This window comes from Pseudopipra pipra, chromosome 27, assembly GCF_036250125.1.
Source record: "Pseudopipra pipra isolate bDixPip1 chromosome 27, bDixPip1.hap1, whole genome shotgun sequence".
Lineage (NCBI taxonomy): Eukaryota > Metazoa > Chordata > Aves > Passeriformes > Pipridae > Pseudopipra > Pseudopipra pipra.
The window spans coordinates 1,967,835-1,990,251 of NC_087575.1; the positions used below are offsets into that span (position 1 = coordinate 1,967,835).

General features: G+C 64.4%; 4 protein-coding genes across 4 annotated transcripts; 2 read left to right on the plus strand and 2 right to left on the minus strand.

Moving 5' to 3' along the window:
• Positions 1-31: 31 nt before the first annotated feature.
• Positions 32-6,624, minus strand: APBA3 (amyloid beta precursor protein binding family A member 3). The gene is made up of 10 exons (XM_064637678.1): positions 5,525-6,624; positions 5,004-5,043; positions 4,443-4,588; positions 4,217-4,303; positions 3,525-3,683; positions 3,020-3,199; positions 2,607-2,819; positions 1,956-2,075; positions 1,051-1,191; positions 32-955 (listed from the first exon to the last, which is right to left on the minus strand). The coding sequence occupies exons 1-10, from the start codon at positions 6,596-6,598 to the stop codon at positions 884-886; spliced, it is 2,232 nt and encodes a 743-aa protein (XP_064493748.1). The 5' UTR covers positions 6,599-6,624; the 3' UTR covers positions 32-883.
• A 15-nt stretch (positions 6,625-6,639) lies between these two features.
• MRPL54 (mitochondrial ribosomal protein L54) lies at positions 6,640-7,714 on the plus strand. Its single transcript, XM_064637691.1, has 3 exons — positions 6,640-6,790; positions 7,054-7,210; positions 7,473-7,714. Exons 1-3 carry the CDS (start codon positions 6,715-6,717, stop codon positions 7,603-7,605), a joined length of 366 nt encoding a protein of 121 aa, XP_064493761.1. The 5' UTR covers positions 6,640-6,714; the 3' UTR covers positions 7,606-7,714.
• A 550-nt stretch (positions 7,715-8,264) lies between these two features.
• LOC135403560 (mucosa-associated lymphoid tissue lymphoma translocation protein 1-like) lies at positions 8,265-15,880 on the plus strand. The gene is given in 18 exon segments (XM_064637692.1): positions 8,265-8,835; positions 9,595-9,736; positions 9,936-10,102; positions 10,624-10,754; positions 10,867-11,017; positions 11,362-11,450; positions 11,452-11,544; positions 11,682-11,778; positions 11,945-11,992; positions 12,087-12,122; positions 12,498-12,701; positions 12,842-13,019; positions 13,291-13,365; positions 13,812-13,939; positions 14,007-14,153; positions 14,409-14,566; positions 14,662-14,796; positions 14,881-15,880. Coding segments are annotated over 17 exon segments (2,229 nt in total). The 5' UTR covers positions 8,265-8,835; positions 9,595-9,599; the 3' UTR covers positions 15,136-15,880.
• A 1,664-nt stretch (positions 15,881-17,544) lies between these two features.
• Positions 17,545-21,511, minus strand: RAX2 (retina and anterior neural fold homeobox 2). Its single transcript, XM_064637128.1, has 3 exons — positions 20,853-21,511; positions 20,266-20,516; positions 17,545-18,547 (listed from the first exon to the last, which is right to left on the minus strand). The coding sequence occupies exons 2-3, from the start codon at positions 20,506-20,508 to the stop codon at positions 18,104-18,106; spliced, it is 687 nt and encodes a 228-aa protein (XP_064493198.1). The 5' UTR covers positions 20,509-20,516; positions 20,853-21,511; the 3' UTR covers positions 17,545-18,103.
• Positions 21,512-22,417: the final 906 nt, after the last annotated feature.

The following is a 22,417-nucleotide window of genomic DNA, read 5'->3' on the forward strand; positions in this document are numbered from 1 at the left end:
CCACATGGGGCTCTGCCAATGGAGCCTCCCACATTTCCCACAACTTTTATTTTCACATCAGCAAAGCATCCAGGCACAGCCAGGTCAGTGCTGCCCTGGCTTCAGGGGCCCAGAGAGCCACCCACCAAAGGGCACATCCCCAGGGGGTTCCCTGGGGCCCCAACATCCCAGAATGTGGGGCTGGGCAATGCCATGTTCCCTTTTGCTGCACCAAGGGCTGAGGCCCCGGGCTGGGGTGTGCGTGCAGAGCAGTTCAAGGCAGCACCAGGGAGAAGCTGAGGTAGGTTCCCAGCTTGGTGCAACGGGTCTAATGGGGGTTTGTTTGCACCCCAGCAGGCCCCTGGCCAAGCCAGAGGGGAGGAGCAGGTGCCAAGAGTGCTGCTGCCCTTAAGGCTGAGTCTGGGAGCGAGTGCCAGTGGTGCACCCACACAGAGGTGTGCAGGGTCAGCACTGCTCTGGGGCTGTGCTGAGCTGAGCTCTGGAGCTGAGCTGTGCTTCCAGCACCATCCTCACCTGGGGAAAGGCACTGTTGGTGAGTGTAAAAGCACAATCTGCAATGACTGGATGGGGGGGACCTTTCATGTGGAGTCCCCTCTTCTCCCACCAGCAGCAGCAGGACAGGCACTGTGTGGGCACTGTGCAGGCACTGTGAGGCAGGAAGGCGTGAGTGGAGGGTGGGAGGTGCCCAAACTGTGGCACCACAGGCCCTGACACTGCTCAAGCTGGGTATCAGCCCCCAGAGCCTCCCTCTCTGTCCTGAGTAAAACCGAAGAGGTGCAGGATCAGGTCCTGTTGAGGGCTCTGATGCAGGGCTGGGGCAGAAGGCAGAGCCAGACCTGCCCCTCCAGGCTTGCTCCTGTCTGTCCAAGGCACGGCCAGTGGCTCAGAGGAACACGGGCTGCTCCTGCCCTGTCAGCAAGCGGTACGTGGAGGCTGGCATGGTCTTGATGTGGACCTAGGCAGAGAGGCACAGATCAGAGGCCCCGGCCCGGGCTGGAGGGTGCTGGTGCCCAGCTCTGAGCCCAGCTGCTCTGTGAGGGCCCTGCTCACCTCACTGACTGCCTCGGTGAGGATCTGGATGATCTTCTCGTGGGGCGTTGCCACCACGCTCTGCCCGTTGATCTCGATGATGCGGTGCCCCACGCGGATGCCGCCCCGCTCCGCGATGCCCCCGCGCATCAGGCTGCAGATCTGGGAGCGAGGAGTGCTGGTGAGATCAGGGCTGTGCCCACAGCCCCGGCCCTGCACCACCACTGCCCCAAACCCTCACACCCCTGCAGGCTCCCAGCCAGCGCTCTGGATTTGGGTGCTGTCTCCTCCAGCTCACGGGCGCACAGTGAGGGCAGCCACTGCCCTGCATTGCTGCCACCAGAGCGACGTGCTGGGGCAAGGGCAGCCCCCAGGACTTTTTCCCCCAGTTGACAGGGAGTGCAGTTGCTCCCACTCACTGAACCCTCCTGCTCCCATCAAGCCTGGGCTGCAGAGCCTGAGCTTCTCCCTGGGGCAGCAGGAGAGACCCACATCTCCAGTCCCACTGGGAGCATCAGTCAGTGTGCGAGGCAGCTGTGCCACCGCCTCCACTGCCCACCCACCCATTCCCTCAGCTCCCACTGGGCCTGGGAATGCCCTGCTCTGAGTTCACAACACAGCCACAGCAGACCCCAGAGCAGGGAGTGGCCAGGGTCTTGAAAACAGCAACAAATGTCACTGGGGGTCACACCCAGAAAGCCAAGAAGAAGCCACCACCCAGAAAGCAAACAGCTAAGGAGCAACAGAAAGAGGGGTACAACCACTGGTGCTGCAGGAGAGCTGTGAGAAGCCTTTTGCTCTGCACAGCAGAGCACTGTGACCCCTTGGCCTGGGCAGGCACAGGGAATGGGGAAGCTGGGCTTTGTTCTGTGGGCACAGACAGCTCTGCCTGTCCCTCGGGCAGACCCCATCCCACAGGCACTCACCACGCCGTTCTCAACACAGAAGCCCAGCTGGTACTTGGAGTCGGGGCGTCGGATGACAGCCGTGGTGACAGGGGGACAGTGCACGATGTTCAGTGTCACCTCGGTCTGGTGCTTCAGCTCCTGGGAGGGGGGATGAAGGCTGGTCAGATTTGGGAGAGCTGTTCAGCTCTGGTGGAGGGACAACACAGCCAAGTTGCTCATGGGAGGGCTGAGGATTAGCAACCTGTTTTCAAACTGAGGTACACGCAGGGATACTGTTATGCCAAATCCAGGGACAAGAACTTATAAACCCAGCCCAAGACTTTGCACTCTGCCCCCGAGGCCACACTGTCCTTGCTTTCAGCTCCTTCCTGCCTGAGAGCTAGATGGTACAACAGGTTTCCTCCAAGACAGGTGCCTGCCTCCTCTTCTACCCTCCTCCTCAGGAAGGACCCCAGCCATACCCTGCCACATCAAGTACAGTCCCCAGGTCTGTCCCTGCCCTGTCACACCCCTTCCTCCCAAGCACTCAGAGCAGGGACTGTCACAGCCCACAGGACAGGTACAGCCCCCATGCACTCTTGCCCCCACAGCTGGGGGCACCGGGGGGGATCCCAGCATTCAGGCCACTCCCCATGGCAGGAAGGAGGAGGTTGCCCCGTCCCAGCTCACCCGGATGATGCTCTGGCAGGTGCCCAGGGGCAGCCCCACCAGGCTGGTCCCATTGACGGACATGAGGCGGTCCCCGATGCTCAGCTCCCCCGAGCGCTCCGCGGGGCCCCCGTGCATCAGGTTGGCGATGACCACGGTGGGCAGGATGGAGCCCCAGCCTGACTCCACGATGGCGATGCCCAGGATCTCCCCCTTCTGCTTCCGGATGCAGACCTGGGAGCAGAATGGGTGGGTTATTGTCACCAGAGCCAAGGGCACATGCCCCAGCACAGCACTGGTGTCCTGTGCTCACAGCTGGCTGGGATGGGGTCTGGTTTGTAGGGAGCACCTCAGCTGTTCAGGGAGCCATGGAGAGGATGACATAGAGGTGCCAGCAGGGTCCCCATGCCCTCCTTCCCCCGAGCAGCTCTTACGTCCTTGCAGTTTTCCTGCCGGGAGAAGTGGGTCAGCTCTGCGTTGTACTGCTCCTGGTCCTCGAGGGCACGGCTGTACTGGCGGGGGGTCAGCTCGCTGGGGTCGATGCTGTTGGCCTCCAGGAAGCGCTGATAGGCCACACCAAATGCCTGCCCGATGGCCTGGGCGATGACCTGGGCCTGGAGAACGACAGGGATTGTTCCTGCCCATGGCTCAGGGCTGCAGCCAACAGCTCCCAATGCCCTGCAGTGCCCAGCACAGGCACCGGCCCTGGGAGCTCCTTCCCTGCCTGAATGGGCCCCTCTACAGTGCCAATCCTCCCCTCTTTGCTCACTGGGCCCCTCTGTGCAAAAGAGATGCTCAGGCTGGGCTCCTGCCCTCTCTCTGTGGGGAGGGAGGGGTCTCTGCTGCTGCCCCCAGCACGGACCCCCAGCTGTTACAGCGGGACGGGCCCAGGACCCCACGGCCACCCTGCCCTCCCCAGGGACCCGCGTGTGGCCTCACGTCGGCCGAGTGGAAGACGTGACAGATCATCTTGTAGAGCCGCTTCTCCTCCGCCACCTCCGAGCGCCGGGGCAGCTTCCGGCGCGCCATGAGCACCACGAGGGAGCCGATGTCGGCGATGTAGGAGATGGTCTGCAGGGAGTGATCCATCATGGCCTCCTGGCAAGGGCGACACAGGCAGAGATGTTCAGCCCTGTGGGCAACCGTTAGCCCAGCGAGCAGGAGGGGTTCAGCAATGGAGCTGGGATGCAGCGCAAATGCCTGGCACACACTGGGCAGAAACCATGTCTGTGCCATTGGGTACAAAGAGCTCCTTCATCAGGGACTCATCCGTGTCCCTGGGTGCTGCCAGGGGACAGGACAGCCCTTCCCTCTTACTATAATGCAGAAAGTAATCCTGAGGCAAAAAGCTTCCAAGATTTCAAGCCTGGGTTCCCTGAAGCTTGGTCTGGGATCCCAGCAGCTCCCCAGGGCGCAGCTCGCACGGGAAGCCTCGTGCAGCCACACAGAGAGCCAAGGACACGACAAAGGATGGCTGTGGAATTACATTTCCCCCCCCAGATGTGTGTCCTCGACTGCAGGCCATCCCTGGGCATAACCCCTCCAGTGTGGGAACAAAGCTGAGGTCCCGAGGCCGAACAGGAAGTTTCCAGCAGCCCCGGAGGCACACGGGTGCTGCCACTCCCGCTCACCTGCGTGTCTGCAGTGAGCACCTTGATCCTCTGCGTGGAGACGAACAGATCCACCTCTGTCATGGGCTGGGACTCCCCCTCGGGTGCCTGTGAGACGATGGAGAGGTCACAGGACCCCGCTGGGTCCCAGCCCCACAGCCAGGTATCCCTGGGCAGGCCCCGAGTGCTGCCCCACGGCCATGGGGGGCCAGGCTGGGGGCAGCTGTGCCCCCCACCCCTCCTGCACCTTGATCCTGTCCACGGCCTCCTGGGCCTGCGCCATGCGGACGCTGGTCGGGGGGTTCCTCTCCGAGACCAGCTGTGTGGAGCCCAGGTACTTTGCCCCAAAAATGACACCGTCCAGCAGATCCTCCGGGTCACAAGGGCCTGGAACTGAGGCATTGGGAGGGACTGAGCAGGGGCTGCTCCCCTACCTCTGAAACTGGGGGTACCAACTCTTACTGCCCATTAGCTGCATTCCTACACATGGCAGAGCAGCTCAGTGCTTGGGACATGGGTTCCTGGCATCACTGGGGACCAATGCTGCTTCCCCCTTCTCTTGGGCACACCTGGCATCCCATTCTCCCTTCCTGAGCATCCCCCCATCCTGCTCCCTGAAGCACCTCAACTTCCTCAACAAAGCATCAAACAAGCCATCTGAAGCCTGCAGCGACATTGCCACCCTGGATGGACACAGAGACAGGCACTCCCTCCCCAGCTGGGACCCTCAGCCACCCCCATTCAGGGTCAGAGCACGTGGGTCAGGACTCTTGAATGCTCTTGCTGCTTGAGCACAGAAGCAACTCACCCTCTTTGAAGGCTGGGCAGGATGATGGGGGTTCCCTGTTCTGCAAAGCAACGAAAGAGCAGGTGAGGCTGTGGTTGGCATCCCAGGGATTCAGCCTGCCTGGCACTGGAGAAGTGGCACAGTGATGGCACAGCGTCCCTGAGGCTGGGGGAAATGGGTCCCAGGGTTGGGCAGGGAGGAATAGGGTCCTAGGGCTGAAGGGGAGACAGCACAGGGTCCTGGGGCTGGAGGGGAGGACGGCACAGGATCCAGGGGCCGGAGGGGCTGTTCAGACCCACCAGCCTCTGCCCCGGGGCACACACGGATCAGGCAGCCATGCAAGTATCCCCCCGCCTTCAGGGCAGTAGGAGCCAAAGCCGGTACCGAGGGTCTTGTCTGGGCACACTTGCAGCACAAGGCCCTGTAAGACCCGAGGAAAGAAATCCCTGGCTCCCCTCCGCCCCCAGCCCAGACCCGAGGAGGGAGCAGGGCCAAGGGGCAAGTCCTGGCTCCTGCGGCCCCACCACACCCGGAGCACTCACGGTCACGGCGCCTGGAGGTGGCGGCTGCTCTGCCTCGGGGGCTGGAGCGGGAGGCAGGGCCGCCCACGCTGGCTCTGGCGAACCTTCCCGAGTGCCCTCAGAGGTGGAATCAACCTCGCAAAGCCCCTCTCCATAGCACCAGCTGCCGGAAGGGTCTTCCTCTAAGCTCTCTAGCCTCCCCGGCCTTTCAGGCTTCTCCACAGTGGCTGGATCCTCCCGGACCTGCAGCATCTCCAGGTTAGTCCCAGTCAGAACATCGGAGCGGGCCAAGGGGGTCTCAGCACCGGCCTCGGGCAGCCCCCCCTCGTAGCACAGGAGGCTCAGCAAGTCCTCCCGGTCGGCCTCGGCGAAGAGCAGCCCGTGGCAGGGCCGGGCACAGGCCGGGTGCTGGGGGCAGCAGGGACGCGTCGCCAGGCCCCGGCCCGTGGCCACGTGCAGCGGGCAGGGCCGGCACCTGCCCGGGCACCGCCGGGCACCGGCACCCGAGGGGGACGGCGGGCCCCGCTCCGGGGCGGGCGGGCGGTCACACAGGCTGGGGTCGAGGGTCTCGAGCTGGGCCAGCAGCCCCTGGATCTCCGAGGGCTCGTCCTGCGCGTCCTCAGCCCACCCGGCCGTGTCGGGGGGGCCGCGGGTCTCGGGGGTCTCATCCAGCTCCATGCCCGCGGGCTCAACGCCGCCGGGGGCCCGAGAGCTCCCCGTGCCCCGCGGGGCGCTCCCGGCGCTGGGCTCCCAGCGGGCAGAGCCCCGCGGCTCCGCGGGCATCGCCTCCGCCTCCATGGCCCTTCCCGAGCCCTGGCACAGCCCGGTCCGTTCGCCTCCCGCGAGCTCCGGGGCCGCGGCGGGTCCCGGGCCGGGCCGCGGCTCCTCCGGCGCGGGGTCACTGCCGGGCTGCGGGGCCGAGCGGGAGGGCCCGTCCGGCCGCACGCCCCCCGCGCGGTGCCCGGGGGCTCCCGGCCCGTCCTCCGTGTCCATGGCGGGCGGCTCGGCGGGCTCGTCGCTGCCGCCGCCGCCGGGGGCCGCCTGGAAGTCCATGGCGGTGGTGCCGCTGTCCATGGCGGTGGTGCCGCTGTCCATGGCGGGGTCCGTCGCTGCCGCCGGGCCGGGCCGGGCCGCGCCGCTCCCGCCGCCGCTGCCGTTGCCCGCGCGCAGGCGCAGGCGCGGCCCCGCCCGTCCCGCCGTGCCCCGCGCCCATGGCCGCCCGGGCGCTGCTGCGGGCGGCGGGGGCCGCGCTCGGGGCTCCGGCCCGCGGCTACGCCAAGAAACCCGGTGAGACCCGGCACCGCCCCCGCCCTGCCCTGCCCTGCCCTGCCCTGCCCTGCCCGTGCTCCCCGCCCCGCGTCCCCCCGGTTCCCCCCGTCTCCATCCCTCGTGCCCCTCGCTCCTGTTCCCGCTCCCTCTCTCACACCCGGTTCCCCTCGACCCTGACCCAGCCCCGCTCCCGCCCCGCGGTGCCCCTGCCCCCGAGCCCCGTCCTTTCCCCCACCCGCATCCCTGTCGCCCCTGCTCTGACCCTACCCTTGTCCCCACAGCCGCCAAGGCCAAGGCCAAGGGCGCGCCCAAGGAGGCGCTGAAGGGGCCGGAGGTGTGCACGGACCCCACCATGCTCGCCACCCACGCCATGGGGGTCAACTACTTCAAGGAGGGCCCGGAGGTGGCCCTGAAGCCCGACTCCGAGTACCCCGACTGGTGGGTGCTGCCCCGTTCCCCTCCGTGTCCCCACAGAGGTGCCGTCCGAGAGGCACAGGGACAGTGAAGTGCTCTGGGAGGAGGCAACTGCCCCTCTGCAGCCCAGGGACCTTCCTGGGGTCAGGGAGACAGGAGTGGGTGCACTGTGGATGTGGGGGTGAGGGATCTGCACGTCCTGGTCCCTCACGTCCGTGGCTGTGTCCCGTCCTTGTCCCTTTTTCCCTCCTTCCCGTAGCCTCACATCCTCTGCATTCGCCCCCAGGCTCTTTAAGATCCACCTCGGGCCCCCCAAGAAGCTGGAGGAGCTGGACCCTGACACGCTCGAGTATTGGAGGCGGCTGCGGAAATACAACACGTGGCAGCGCAACAAGTTGAAGAAGGGCAAGAAGTTTTAGGTGCTGCCAAGCTCAGGGCTGCCCCACGCACCAGCACAGGTGGCACTGGGACCCGCTCCTGCTTTTGGTTGCTTGATATAAACAAGAAATAAATCTGGAGTGAGACTGATATCTCTTACAAAGGCTGTGTAAAACTTGGGACCTCGACACACTTGGTGTGGGTCCCCCCCCTGTGCCAGGGGCTGAGGCAACACAAATTCTGGGTGTGTTTGCGAAGGCAGAAGCTCAGGTTTTGGCTCGTGGAGGGAGCCCACGCCACACACAGGTTGTGCTCCATCACTGTCTGTACCTCAGTCTAAGGGCTCCACAGGGGGGTGGGACGGGATGCCCCCCCTCACCCCGTTGTCACTGCGTCTCTGGCTGGGGGTCTTGGGGGCTGAGCAGCCTGTGCTCCTGGGGGCAGGAGGACCAAGCTCTGGTGGTGCTGCCAGGCAGCAGGCAAGGTGAGGGGGGACACAGTGGTCCCTTGCTCTGCTTTCCTCCCTTGGCAGCAGGAGCAGTGGTGCTGGGGTGCAAGGGCTGGGCTGGGCTGCATGGTGGAGGCAGGGTCTTCCTCACAGCAGCTGGGCCCTCGCTGCCCTGTCCCTGCCTGTCCTCACCTGGCTCTGGCCTGGCAAAGCCCAGCAGCTTCCCCAGCCGTGGTCCTGCCCCTGTGTTGGTCTCACCTGGCTGAGAGGTGCCCCCGTCACCTTGGTTCACCTCCATCCTGGACTTGCTGCCCTGCAGCTCCTGCCTGGGCTCGAGTTGGGCTGTGAGGACAAACAGCCGCCCATAAGGTCCCCCCATAGCAAGGAGGGGGCGGTGGAGCCCCTGCCCAGCCCGGCAGTGTCCCTGGTGCCCCATGCCCTGCAGCAGGGCTGGGGGCCGTGCCTGGCTCCCTAGGGGGCTGTGGGTGGGTGCCCACGTGGGCACCCCGTGGCAGCTGCACACCCACACGCCCCACAACAGGAAGGAAGGCGGAGGGAAGCAGAAGTGCTGTGCTGCAGCGCGGGGGCCGGGGCAGATTTTGGGCTGAGCCCTCATTTCCTCTGCGTGGGGCTGGGTGCACACCCTCAGAGCCTCCGAGACTCATCCGGCTGTACCACGCGGTGAGTGCCTGTCCCTCCGGGCCTGTCCTGTGCCCTGCCCTCCCCTCACCACCTCCAGCGTGTCCAGCCCCCCAAGTCCAGCAGAAGGTGAGCAGAGGGAGCACCTGGATCCCTACCCTCCGTCTTGGAGCCCCCTGCTTGGGTGAGTGTCACCCAGCTACCCTGGGCAGCTCAGTCCTGGGGGCAAGTGCTCCTCTGGGGCAGGTTGTTGGGGAGGGACCTGAGGGGAGGAGGAAGGAGCTGTTCCCTGGGTGCTGCCCCTGTCCACGTGATTCATGCCATGCTCCCCTCGTTGTCAAAACCTTTCCCAGGTCAGGGCAAGCTAAGATGGGTCCCAGCCCCAGGACCCCTGCATACCCTCCCCTGACCCCTCCACAGCCCCTCTTGGTGGCCTGGAAAGGTTTGTGCTGGCTCTGGAGCCACCACACAGAGGACTCGTGCCAACGAGGGGGCTGCTGCTGTCCCACTGGGGCCTCTGCCAGGGGGAGAGGTGCCCCTGGGCCCCATTCTCTGTGGTCCCTGAAGGGACAGGGAAAGTGAAAGGGGACATCCCCTCTTTCCAGTTCCGTGGACCCCAATTCCATGAAGTCCCTTTCTTGGGACTGGGTTAAAATGCCCTGGCTCCTTGCCTGAGGCTGGGGGGTGAGTGGGGTTCCCCAGGGTGCTGTCACAGTTCATGGAGGGAGAGTGTGTGACATTCCTGGCTGGCTGCCGGTGGCCAGATCCAGCAGCACTGCCCAGCTGGTTCCCAGCACCTCCCCAGGCTCCTGCTAGGAGGGGACCTGACGCTGGTGAGCTCATGCTGGTGCTCTCCCTGCTGAGGCACACTGTGCCCGGCGGTGTCCAGTGGGACCCTGTCACCCCGTGACTCACTGACGGCTCGTCCCCTCGGTGTCCCCAGCAGGGATGGGGGACTGGAGTGTGCCCATCGGTGCCCTGGGCGAGGAGGTGGTGGCCCGGCTGTGCGAGCTCCTGGATAACGCGGGCCGGGGCTGGCGCAAGCTGGCTGAGCTGGCCGGGGCTGAGAAACGCTTCAAGTGCAGGTAGGGCTGGGGGGGCATCGCCGGGGGCTGTCCCCGACCGGGTGACAAAACGCCGGTGGGCACAGCCCTGCCGTGGGCCGGGCGAGGGGCGCGTGGGTCCCCAGAGCCATCCCCTGGGCAGGGGACACCGCCGAGAGCCCTGGCGGGGGCCCGCCCGCCCCGGGAGGGAGGGGGCACTGACGGCCGCGGGCGCTCGCAGCGCGGAGGAGCTGGAGATGTGCTCGCTGAAGGTGCTGGAGCCCCGCGGCAGCCCCACGCAGTGCCTGCTGCAGCTCCTGGCCGAGCGCGACTGCACCCTCAAGTACCTGCTGGGCTGCCTGGAGCAGATGGGGCACACAAAGGCCTGCCGGGTCCTCAGCGCCGCCGGTACGGACGGGCAGCGGGAACCGCGGGGCTGGAGGGGCCACCGGGGACGGGGGCTCAGCGGGAGGAACGGGATGAGGTGAAGGGCAGCTCTTCCTTGTTGGGGCTGTGCTATGGTAGAGGGGTCCTGGGCGGGTGGGGTGGGGTGGGATGGATGCAGCAGGGTGAGGTAGGATGGGATGTGGTCTGATGGGATGGGGGACAGGCTGAGATGGGGTCAGATGGGATGGGATGGAACAGGTTTGGACAGCATGGGATGGGATGAGATAGGATAGGATGGAGCAGAGCGGGGTGGGATAGATTGGAACAGGATAAAATGGGTGAGGTGGGATGGCACTGAATGTACCAATGGGACAAGATAGGATGAGATGGTTGGGACAGGACAGAGGATGTGATAAGATGGACTGGGCTCTGCTAGGCTTGGGCAGGCTGTTGGGGGGGGATGGGAAAGGGTACAATGGGACAGGATAGGATGGGACTGAATGGGATGGGATGGTGTGGAACGGTGGTCTCCTCTCCTGCAGTCCAGGACATGATCCGCATCACGGTGCAGCCGGAGTCACAGGTGGTGGCAGAGGGGACACGAGTGTCCCTGACCTGCTGTGCCACTGGCCCGCCGGGGCTCATGTACCAGTGGTTCTGTGGGAAACGGGAGGTGAGGCCCCGCTGTGCCATGTGGAGCAGGGCCCCCGTGCCCTGTCCACAGCGAGGGCACCCACACAGGTAAGAGGGAGCCCCTGACTCTTTGGCCACCTCCTGTCTTGTAGGTGCCTGGAGCCACGTCCCCGGAGCTGGTGATCGACACGGCCGCCCCGCCGGGCCAGCCTGAGTGGTACATCTGCCGGGTGAACTGTGGGGCCACCTTCGCCTTCTCCAGGTGGGCCCACGTCCAGGTGGAGAAGAGCGGCAGCCCCAGCTCAGGTGGGCTCCTAGATCTGCGTCCCTGGCTGGCACCCATGCAGCACTGCTTGCCCTGTTGGGAACAGGGCAGGTCCCACAGGGCACCGCTGGCCCCATGGGGACAGGGATGGATCCTGAGGGGCATTGCTTGCCCTGTCAGTCACTGGCTCAGCCACAAGGGTCTCTCGGCTTGCTGGGGTCACAGTGCCCACAGAGGAGCCACATGCCCTGTGTCTTCCTCTTGCACAATGCCTCATGCTACCCCTGGGTGCCAGGGCCTATGAGTGAGGAACTTGGGGCCTGGAGCAGCTCTGCCGAGCGCTGCCATGGCTGGGTGCTGAATTTGCCACCCTGTCCCTTCCCCAGCCAGTGGCTACTGCCCGAGCATGGCAGGGCTGCAGATCCTGCGGCAGCCACGGCCGTGCCGCCTGGCCGAGGGGGACACGCTGGCGCTGGAGTGCAGAGCCATCGGCAACCCCCCGCCCCAGTACCAGTGGTTCAGGAACCGACGTCCTGTGGAGGGGGCTCAGGCACCTCAGCTCCAGGTATGGTGGGTCCCCTGGCATGGCACAGTGTTGGCACGGTGTGGCACGGCATGGCACAGTGTTGGCACGGCACAGCATGGCACAGTGCAGTGTGGTCCAACACACCACCCCAGCCTCCCGCTCTGTCCCACTGGCAGGTGAAGCTGGTGACAACGGCCGAGCGGGGCAGCTACTGCTGCCGAGTGTTCAACCTGTTCCATGAGGTGTGGAGCCAGGAGGTAGATGTGGAGATCGGTGAGGGCCCCGGACAAACCTCTGTGACTCTCTCCCTGCATGGGGTGTCCTGACCCTGCCCTGCTCCCCGTTAAGCCCTCATGGCTGCTCTGCAGTTTTGGGGGGCTGCAGCCCATGCTGGGAGGTGCTGCCATGCGTAGGATCCCTGACCCCCCCTTTGCCACAGGCCCACGGCTCTTCACCTCTGGAGGCTCCTGGCAGGAAGGGGATGGAGGTAGGTGTGGGCAGAGAGGGCAGGTCCGTGCTGCTCTGCCCACCACACTCCCCTGGCACTGGAGGGCCCTGGCACTGTGTTTCTCTCTTCACAGGCTCCCCAGAGTGTGGCAGTCCCGGCCAGTTGTATGGTAAGAGCCTGCCCAGGAGGGGGTGGTGGCCCTGGGTGGCTCTGACTGTCCCCAGTGTCACCACTGTCACCCCAGGAGGCTTTGCTCGGCCAGGGGTTCTTTGGGTGCAGCACACTGGGAGAGCAAAGCAGCACCCCAGCCTTAACCAGGAGAGTGGATCAGCACTCTAACTCCCAACCCAAATCCCTAACTCCAACCTCCAACCCTACCCCCACAGTTCAGGGATCAGCGAGGCAGGGACACCACAGGGCATTTCAATACCCGGGGACAGTGATGCTGGCCACAGCTGGGTGTCACCTCTGTGGGCTGAATGGTAGTGGGGACAGCAGAAGCATCCTACCCCTTTCTCAAGACCTCCCTCTCCCATCCCTGCAGCCACGGACAAAGTGGCGCTGCTGATCGGCAACATGCACTACCTGCACCACAAGCAGCTGCAGGCGCCCATGGTGGACGTTCATGCCCTCAGTGCCCTCCTCCGCCAGCTCGACTTCAAGGTGGTCTCGCTGCTGGACCTGTGCAAGGCTGAGATGCAGATGGCTGTCAACGAGTTCCTCCTCCTCCTCGACAAGGGCGTCTATGGTGAGACAGCACCCGCCAGGGCAGCTCCAGCCTGGGGGAACCGGGGGGGTCTGTGCTGGTGGAGGGACTGAGCAAGAAGGAGGGTGCTGGCAGGTCCAGGGATTGTCACCATGTCACCTGCCCTCCATTCCCCCTGGCAGGTTTGCTCTACTACGCCGGGCACGGCTATGAAAATTTTGGCAACAGCTTCATGGTGCCCATCGACGCGCCCAGCGCCTACACGTCGGCGCACTGCCTGTGCGTGCAGCGGGTGCTGCGGGCGATGCAGGAGCGCCGCACCGGCCTCAACACCTTCCTGCTCGACATGTGCCGCAAGAGGTGACCCAGCCCTGCCACACCCCAGCGACACACCTGCTCGGGGACATCCCAGCACAGGGACCCGTGGGTGCTGGCTCCTGAGGGAGCGGTGCAGGGCACCCCTGGGGGCCCGTCTAAACCCAGAACATCACTGCCCCTCTGAGCTGGCAAACACCACGATGGGTGGGCAGAGGGGCACAGGGCAGCCCCTGGGCTCCGAGGTGCCTTGGGGTGGGCTTTGGAGGGGCAGTTCTGGCAGTTCCTGGCTCTACCCAGCATCATTCTCTTGCAGGAACCTCAACGACGATGTCATCCCGCAGGTCGGGGCGCTGGAGGTCACGGCCAATATCGTCTTTGGCTATGCCACGTGGGTCCCTCCTGCCATCTCCCCAGTCTGGGCAGCGGGGCTGAGTCTCCCTTCCTGGCTCAGAGTGGGGCTCAGCCCCCCTGCCTGTGTCTCTCCCCCCTCCTTGTATCCCTCCGCTCAATGCTGGAGGTGGTAGGCAAACAGCAGCCCTGAGTCCCTCACAGGGCAGGAAGGTGTCCATGGCACTGCTCAGCTTTGGGCAGCCCCTGAGGGCATGAAGCCTGAGGCTCCTCTGGAGCATAGGGATTTGGGCTGGTGATGCTTTAAGCACCCAGGATCCAGCCATGGCTCCCACCTGTCCCTGGCACGGTGGCCAGATGGTGAGATGGGAACAGGAGCCAGAGGTGCCCAGCTCTGGCTTCCCCAGGACTGTCGTCCTGTTGGGGGCCAGTTCCTGGGGAAGTGCCAGAGCCCACGATGCAGCCGACTGCTGCCCATCCCTGCAGGTGTGCGGATGCCGAAGCCTATGAGCTGAGCCAGGGCGAGCTCTCCAACGGCATCTTCGTCACCTTCCTCAAGCGCTGGCTGCTGGAGGACGAGAAGATCACGGTGCTGCTGGACAAGGTGGCCGAGGGTGAGTGGGGAGTAGTGGGGGACAGTGATCCCCTGGTGGCCCCTGCTGACCCCCTGTGCCACGGCAGACATGGGCACGCTGGAGATCACGCGGGGCCGGCAGGCGCTGGAGCTTCGCAGCAACCTCTCGGAGAGACGAGCTCTGACGGACCCCATCCGCCCCCCGGGCCGGGACGAGACCTCTGCCAGGAACCTGCAGTGGGCCAAGGCTCATGGTGAGTCACAGCCACCCCGTCCAGAGCTGGCACCTGGAGCAGGGACAGCCCGAGGTGCAGGGAGAGGCTGCAGGCAGCACCTGCCAGGTTCCTCCCAGCTGGAGGAGAAGCTGGCACAGAACCACCAGCCTGGAGGCAGGACCACCATGTCAGCATCCCTGCTCTGGGGTGACCCAGTGGTCTCCTCTCCTGTGGGTACAGCTCCAGCCCAGAGCCCCTGCAGGTCCCACCCTGCTGTCCCTGTCCCCTCCCCAGTGCTGCCGGAGAGCCGCCACCTCCGCTTCGACTGCGGCGTCACCGTCCAGCTGGGCTTCGCCGCCGAGTTCTCCAACATCATGATCATCTACACGCGGGTGGTGGCTGCCCCCACGGACATCACCAAGTGCGAGGCCAGGCTCACTGACATCCCTGAGGTGGGATGGGGCTGCCAAAGCCACACCAGAGTGGTTGCTGGGGAACGGGGCTGGGGCACTCGTGGTGGTTTCCATGTGGATGCCGCCCGTGGCAGGAGCTGGATGTGGACCTCAAGTGCACCAACAAGGAGAGCCCGGAGGAGGTGGGCAGCCCCCTGGCACCTGTCTGGAGCCTCGGCTGCCCCTCCTGCTGCCTCTACAGCCGGATCTGTGGCTTGCAGAAGCTGCGGGTAAGGGGCGGGGGCCGGTGTCAGGGGCATAATGTGGCCACGGCCGTGCCAGGACATGTGCCCACGGTGCCGGTGCCCCTGCAGCAGGAGCTGGCCTTCACCGTGTGCCTGCAGTACCGCTACCGGGGCATGGACGACTTCGTGGAGGAGCGGCAGCGGGTGAGCGTGGGGCGGCCGCTCATCGCCAAGCTCAACCTGCAGCGGGCGGCCTCGCCCCCCCCGCCCCGCAGCCCCCTCTCCTCCTCCCCCTCTGAGAGCTGGGGGGCAACAGGCAGCTCGTGGGTCAACACCCCTGAGGAGAACCTGAGCCCTGACATCCCCAGCTCCCACGCCCTGTAGAGGGACAGCGCGGCCCCCCCTTGTCACCGCAGTTCCCTGGAGCCACATCTGTCCTGCTGGGGGGCTGGGGATGGAGGGGGCGTGCACAGAGGTGGGTGTTGGGAGGGGCTGAGCCCCATCCTGGCCTGTGCCAGGGGTTGTGGGGCTCGCAGCGCAGCACAGCTGGGACTGCTGGCCCCAGCCCCACATCCCCTGGCATGGCAGTGCCAGCCCCATGTGCCCGGGTATGGCAGTGCTGGCCCCACATCCCTGGGCAGTGCCAGCCCCACAGTGCCAGGCCACCAGCGGGCAGCCCCGGGGGCAGAGTGCCCAGAGCCCTCGGCTCAGCGAGCGCGAGGCGTCGCACTGGGGCAGGGTTGGGTTCGTTCAGGCCTGGGAGAAATAGAGAGAAATAAGTAGCTTAGGGGACAAATCCCACGGGAGGAGATTAGAGGGGGGGGGAGCAGGAGGGCTCCTGCTCTGCCACGAGGGACTGGGAGCACCCCCCAGTGCCCCCAGAGCTGCCTGTAGCACTTAGTCCCCCCAGGAAGACCCCAGGCACCCGCCCCATCTTGACAGTGAGTGATTTCAGGACAGGATTGGGATCTAAGGGGGAAAAAAATGCCATTTTGCTTGGATTTTTCCCAAACGCAGCCCCACATACCGTGGTGGGCTCCAGTGGGTCTCCACCAGGAAGAACACCAATAAAAGTGGGCCGGGCAGGAGGCTCGGCGCTCCTGCCCCTGCCTTGCTTCGAAATGGCATTTTTGGGGTCAGAAATCTTGCCTGCTCCTGCAGGAAGTGCGGAGCAGCCACCGGGCGCACCCGCGGGAGGGCATGCGGGGAACCAAAAGCGAAGGCGCCCCGCCACCCCCCCGCCACCATGTGCCGGGCACACCGGTGCCACCTCATGCAGATTAGCTCATTTAAATAACTCACGCAGCCCCCCAACCCCGAGGAGCCGGGGAGGCGCATCCTCATCCCGGGGCCCCTCCGCGCCCTCGCTCTCGGGTGGCGGTTGCGGGGCCGGGCTGGGGGAGCACCCTCGCCCCAATTAGGCTCCGATCAAACGAGCCGGGGGTGCGGCGCTCCCGCTCCCCGCGCCAGCCGGCCTTTGTTGGCGCTCGGGAGGCCGAGGGGTGCCCCGGGCTGGCGCCAGCCTCGGCAATTATGTCATGTGAAAAGCGCAGCCCCCATTGAGCGCGTCCCGTCCCCCGGATCAAACCCCATTACTTCCGCAGCCGTTGCTTCATTATCTGCCGGCCGGAGCCCGGCTCTGCCGGGGCGCTTCACCCCATTAGCTGGGCTGGGGGGCCGGGGAGCATCGATTATGCGTTTAATGGGTTGTTAAAGGTTTAATTGTCGCTAACGAAACAGACGAGCAGCAGCAGCCGGGGGACGGGGCACAAGGAAAAGGGTCTCGCCGGGGTCAGTGCCTCGCCTGGCCCGCTGGCATCCCGGCCAGACCCGCCTGACCCCGGGGCTCTGGGGACGTCACAGTCCGGCCCCGGGGGTCTTGGATCGGGGTGAGACCCCCGGGGGGGTGGTGAGAGGGACGGCGGGCGGGCGCGCTGGCACCGAGCGGGGTCTGGGACACGGGGACACGGCGGGGACGGGGCTGCCCCAGCACAGCCCCGGCTGGTGGTGCCGTCGGGTCGGAAGCAGGAAGATTTCTGGGGAAACATCTTGTTTCAGTGTGGGGAAGGAGAAGGTTGGCCCTCATCTGGCTTCCCCAGGGACCCGGGGGCTCCTGCTCACCCAGGGCTGAGCCCACCTCTCTTGCTGTCCCAGCTGGGCTTCAGCACCTCAAAGCCACTGTGGGCTCAGCCGTGCACTGGGGGCCTGCTGGCCCTTGCTGCCAGTGAGGTGACACTGGCTGTGCATTCAGCTCTGGTGGGTGGGAAGGCAGGGTCCCCCTAGAGCTGGGGACCCCTGGGGAAGTGGCACCTTGTCACTACCACCAGCTCCCATCTGGCAGGAGCCACTGGCTGGGAGGTAAGGTTGGCACACCCTGACATCCCTGCTGCAGAGACCCCAGGGCTCCCAGCTGGCCCCCTCCCTTCGCCAGCCCTGGCCATGGGCCACAAGGGTCCCACTGCCACCCACCCTCCCACCAGCACAATTCTGGCAGCTCTGTGCCACTGGCACCTCTGGGGAGTGTTAGGGCAGGGGGGCAGTGGGCACAGCCCCCAAGGGATGGTCGAGAAGGTGACCTGGGATGAGCTATCGAGGCCACAGTGCAGCCAAGCTGGTCCCAGCCCACAACCAGGGCTGGACTGAGTCACCTGCCCCTGGACCCAGCCCTGCACACGGCATCCCGAGGGAGCGGGGCAGGAGGGTGCCCAGGGCTGGTGCTCCCATGCCCTCCAATAAAATTCCTTCCCAGCAGAGGCTCGACAGCCCCGCTGTGCTAACGAGGGCACAGTGCCCAACTCCAGCATGCGGCAGCCGTTCATCTTATCTCTTTACTCACGATACAACCGTCCTCCTGGTGCCGGCGCATCGCCCGGCACGATCGGCGCCGTGCCCCGATGCAGCTAAAACATCCCCCCAAGTACTCCCTACGAAACTAGAGCTTTTCTGTTCAGTTTTGTTTAAATCTGCAGCATTTAAAAAAAATTAATAATAACAGGAAGGGGAAGGGGTGTGAGGAAAGGAGGTGTCCGACCAGGGGGTGGTGCGTGGCCTGCTGGCACGGTGGGATGCCTGAGCCTCGGCCAGATCCTCAGCCAGTGCTGGTGCCACAGTGAGGCAAACGGGCTCCCCCAGGGTGCTCCCCTGCAGCAGGGTCCTGCCAGCACCTGACCAGCTTCCCTGCCACTGCCAGTGCTGGCTCAGCAGGGGAAGACACAGCCTGGCATTCCTGCCCAGCACCGGCTTTGGTCCTGCTGAGCACCCACTGTCCTCCCTCACCTGCCCCAGGGCTGAGCCGGCACCGGGGCCAGGAGCCAGGGCCGGGGGGGCCGGAGGGGCCAGAGGGGAACGTTCATCAAATGGGCTGCCAGGTCTTGTCGATGGTCTGAATGTGCTCCTTGGCTTTCATGCGGAGCGAGGCGATGCTGGAGCTCCTCTGGTCCACCTCCTCCAGCGGGTACTTGTCCACAAAGGGGGTGCCGCACTGGTAGGGCGCGGGGGCCATGGGCTGCATGCCCTGCGCCATCGGTGCGGGGGTGTTGAGGAAGGAGTGCCCACCGTAGGGGGGCTGCAGGGCCTGGGGGGCTCCCATGAAGCCGGGGATGCTGTGGACTGTGGTGGCGCTGGAGATGGGGGATGTCAGCCACGGGTCGAGCGGGAGGGAGTTGCTCATGGGCCCCACATTGGGGGTCATGGGGGGCCGGTTGAAGGAGAGCACGGGGGTGTCGTGGAGCTTCATGGAGCTGGCCTCCATCTTCTCCTGCCGCCTCCACTTGGCTCGTCGGTTCTGGAACCAGACCTGCGAGGTGAGAGCCAGGGTGAGCTCCACCGTGCCCAGCTGGTCCCTTGCAGTGTGCCCCACATGCTGTACCCTATGCTCTGCCCCACAGGGAGTGCTTCAGCATCATGTATGGGGTACCCCACTGCACATGGGCTGCCCTCCCAGCACACCACACACCTCTGCCAAAGCTCTCCCACAAGCCCCAGAGACCAAGGACATCTCTGAGGTACAGAAAGCAAGAGGCATCAGCACACAGCCCCTACTCTCACTGCTCTATGGAAATGTGCACCCTGGCCCTGCAGACACCCAGCAGCCCTCGGGGTAGTGTTAACTGACCTTCCCAACCCCTGGCTCAAAGCTTCTAGATGTTAAAATGCCATAGTTACACCAAAATCCAGCAGGAACGACAGGGACCAGTGAGCCAAATCCAGCAGTGACATCTGGCCCTGTGGGAACAGCTCACTGGAGTGCTGGTCCCCATGTCCCCAGAGCAGCACAGGGCACAGGGTCTGCTGTGAGAGGCAAAGGGGGAGGAAAGATGAACAGCTGGGTGGGGAAGGGGATGGGGCACGAGTCTGATGAGGAGAGGCTGAGGGAGCTGGGGGAGCTCAGCCTGGAGAAAAGGAGGCTCAGGAGGGACCTTCTCACTCTCCACAACACCCTGACAGGAGGGTGGAGCCAGGTGGGGGTCGGGCAGGACAAGAGGACAGGACAAGAGGAAACAGCCTCAAGCTGCACCAGGAGAGTTTTTGGTTGGATATCAGGAGAAACTTATTCCCCAAAAGTGTTGTCCAGGGCTGGCACAGGGTGACCAGGGCAGTGGTGGAGTCACCAGCCCTGGAGGGATTTAAAAGCCATGTGGATCTGGCTCTTGGGGACGTGGGTTAATGGTGGCCTTGGCCGTGCTGGAGGAACAGTTGGGCTCGATGGTCTTGGAGGGCTTTTCCAACCTGAGTGATTCTGTGATTCTATGAAACTGGTCATTGCTCAGAGAGCTCAGCAGAGGTGTCCTTATAGTCTGGACACCCCCAAAAAAGGGCTGCCTTGTCTTAGACTGGGGCTGAGGCCTGGGGATCTCAGTTTGTCTGTGCAGGGGTTACTGCTTTGCTTTGCAGGGGTTTTGTCTCCTTCAGCACACTGGCCCTTTCCCTCTCCCTGACCTCACCATGTCAGTCCAGGGATGGTGGGGACCATACTGGTGGAACCCTGGGCTCTTCTCAGGCCGTGCTGGTCCCCCATGAGCCTTTTCCTGCAGCCCAGGGAGCGAAACCTCCCCAGCCCCACTGCCCCCCCCCTGCTCCAACAAGCTTATAACCCCCAAATCTGTGAGGATCTTGCGCTTTCCCAGCCTGAAAGACCTGGGAGTGGCCTCAATCAGACAAGGTTTGGCTGCTTTCCCACGTGAACAGCAGGAGGGATGGGAGCAGCCCCCACCAGAAGGGGAAAAAAACAATCTCTAAAAACCATCTCCCTGCCCAAACAGAGGCTGTGGCCTGTGGGCCAAACTGGGACCCCATGGGGGAAACAGGCTCAGCCATCAAACCCTTTCCCTGGCTTTGTCAGGAGCAGCTCTGCAGAGGTTGCTGCGCCCACCTTGAGCAGTGGGAGACTGAGGGCTGGAGGGAGGTGGTGGTGGTGGAGCTGAGAGCAGAGTGGAGCTCTCCGGCACCGGGGGGTCCCTCTGACCCGGCCCAGGGACAGGCCCGGGGCGCTGGGGCCGCGGGTGCCCTCCCTACCTGCACGCGGACCTCTGGCAGGTTGACCTTCATGGCCAGCTCCTCGCGGCTGTACACGTCGGGGTAGTGGGACTTCTCGAAGGCGCGTTCCAGCTCGTGCAGCTGGTACGTGGTGAACGTGGTGCGGTTCCGCCGGTGCTTCTTCTTGGGCTGCTCCTCCTCGGCGGAGGCGGGCGGGGTGCCCTCGCTGTCCCCCGGCTTCCGCAGCTCGCCCAGGTCCCCCTCGCACTTATTCAGGAACATGGTGGCACCTGTGGGGGGACTGCGGGGGTCAGTGGGGCTGGGGGGCCGTCGGACCCCTGCGCGGACCCCCGGTACGGGGACAGATGGACAAGTGGATGGAGGGACAGGAGGGTGGGGCGGCCCCAGGAACAGGTTATGCAAAGGAATAATCCTCTCTGCCACTGCGTTATCCCAGGGCTGTGGTGTCCTGGGGACTGACCCAGGGTCCTCGTGATGGACACCCTGGGCACCCTGCACTTGGCTCTGCTCTCAGGTGCCACCAGACCAATGCACCTGTTGGTGCTGAAAGTCAAATTTCCCCTAAAGTGAAGGATTTTATGAAAGAACCACGATTGAGAGCTAACCCGAGCTCCCCCTGTCCCGCCCTGGAGGAGACCAAGTCCCTCCTTCCAGACCAGCTCCTCTCCTCCAGCCTCTCCCACGGGGAAGGCTGGCCCTGGAGCGCTGCAGGACCCAGCGTCAGTCCCCAGGCACTGCAGGAGTGACCCGGCGCCGTCCCCCGGCTAATAACCGTTTTGGTGACGCTTATAAGCATTTTCAACCCTTGCAACGTTTCATCTTTAAGCTTTTTATCCGGCATCTGAAATCTTCCTGCAGTATTTGCTGGGGATTAAGGGTCTCTCTCCACCGTGAGGATGTCGGCAGACATGGAAATGGGACGGAAAGCTGTAATCCTGGGGCGAGGGGAAGGAGCTGCATCGCCCCGACCCGCCAGCAAAGAGCTGGCTGATGCCCGAATGGGAGTGGGGAGGGAAAAGGAGCATCAGTTCGTGCTGGGAGGGTGTAAATAGGGGTCCCAGAGGGCGGCGGGCAGGGGCTGGGTGCTGTGTGTTGCTCAGGCTGGGCACATGCGGGGTGTCTGTGTGGGGAGTGCCCGTGTGAGCAGTGTGACCACAGCGCGTCTGTGCCCGTGCCGGGGTGGGTGTGGGGTGTGGGGTGTGACCCACCCACAGGGCGTGTGTGGGGTGCTCAGGGGTGCTTGGAGCGAGGGGCAGGTGTGAGAGGGTGTACGTTTGGTGGGCCGAGCGTGGGAGGGAATGTGTGAAGCACGTGCCCAGTGTGGGTGTGCCCGTGCGGGGCTGGGTGTGGGTGCAGGGTGGTTTGTGCCAGTGCTGCCCCGTGCAGAGCCGGGGGCAGTGCCCGCCTGCCGTGCACGCAGCACACACAGAGCGGGGTCTGCATGGGCAGGACACAGGGCACAGAGTGTGTGTGTGTGTGTGTGTGTGTGGGCACGGGAGGGCAGGGCGTATGGGGTGTGTGGGGTGTGCACAGCGAGTGGGCACAGGAGCTGTGGGCAAACGGTGTGTGTGCAGTGAGTGTGCAGTGAGTGTGCAGTGAGTGTGCAGTGAGTGTGCGGTGAGTGTGCAGTGCACGCTGCACGTGCAGGGTGTGCAGAGTGTGAGCAGTGTGGGCAGTGTGAGCAGTCTGTGTGCAGTCTGTGCAGTGGGTGTGCAGCCTGTGCCATGGCTATGACAGTGTGTGTGCAGTGTGTGTGTGTGTGTTCAGTGTGTGTGTGCAGTGTGTGTGCACTGTGTGTGCAGTGTATGTGCAGTGTGTGTGTGTTCAGTGTGTGCCATGGCTATGACAGTGTGTGTGCAGTCTGTGTGTGCAGTGTTTGTGCAGTGTGTAGTGTGTGCATGCAGCCTGTGCAGTGTTTGTGCAGTGTGTGTGTGTGCAATGTGTGTAGTCTGTACAGCGTGTGCAGTGCAGGTTATTTGCAGTGTGTGTTGCACACCCAGCATGTGCCACACACACACACACACACACACACACACACACACACAAACACACACACACAAACACACACACAAACACACACACAGACACACAGACACACAGACAGACACACAGACACACAGACACACACACAGACACACAGACACACACACACACACAGACACACACACAC

Bases quoted from the DNA above. Each gene is read 5' to 3' on its own strand.
- APBA3 (XM_064637678.1), bottom strand. From the start codon at position 6,598: ATGGACAGCGGCACCACCGCCATGGACAGCGGCACCACCGCCATGGAC. The intron at 4,304-4,442 runs GTGCAGGAGGGG...ATCGTCTCACAG, and splicing joins AGGCCGTGGACAGGATCAAG to GCACCCGAGGGGGAGTCCCA. The intron at 2,820-3,019 runs GTAAGAGCTGCT...TTCTGCTCCCAG, and splicing joins GGCAGGAAAACTGCAAGGAC to GTCTGCATCCGGAAGCAGAA.
- MRPL54 (XM_064637691.1), top strand. From the start codon at position 6,715: ATGGCCGCCCGGGCGCTGCTGCGGGCGGCGGGGGCCGCGCTCGGGGCT. The intron at 6,791-7,053 runs GTGAGACCCGGC...TTGTCCCCACAG, and splicing joins CGGCTACGCCAAGAAACCCG to CCGCCAAGGCCAAGGCCAAG. The intron at 7,211-7,472 runs GTGGGTGCTGCC...ATTCGCCCCCAG, and splicing joins GACTCCGAGTACCCCGACTG to GCTCTTTAAGATCCACCTCG.
- RAX2 (XM_064637128.1), bottom strand. From the start codon at position 20,508: ATGTTCCTGAATAAGTGCGAGGGGGACCTGGGCGAGCTGCGGAAGCCG. The intron at 18,548-20,265 runs GTAGGGAGGGCA...CTCACCTCGCAG, and splicing joins TGCCAGAGGTCCGCGTGCAG to GTCTGGTTCCAGAACCGACG.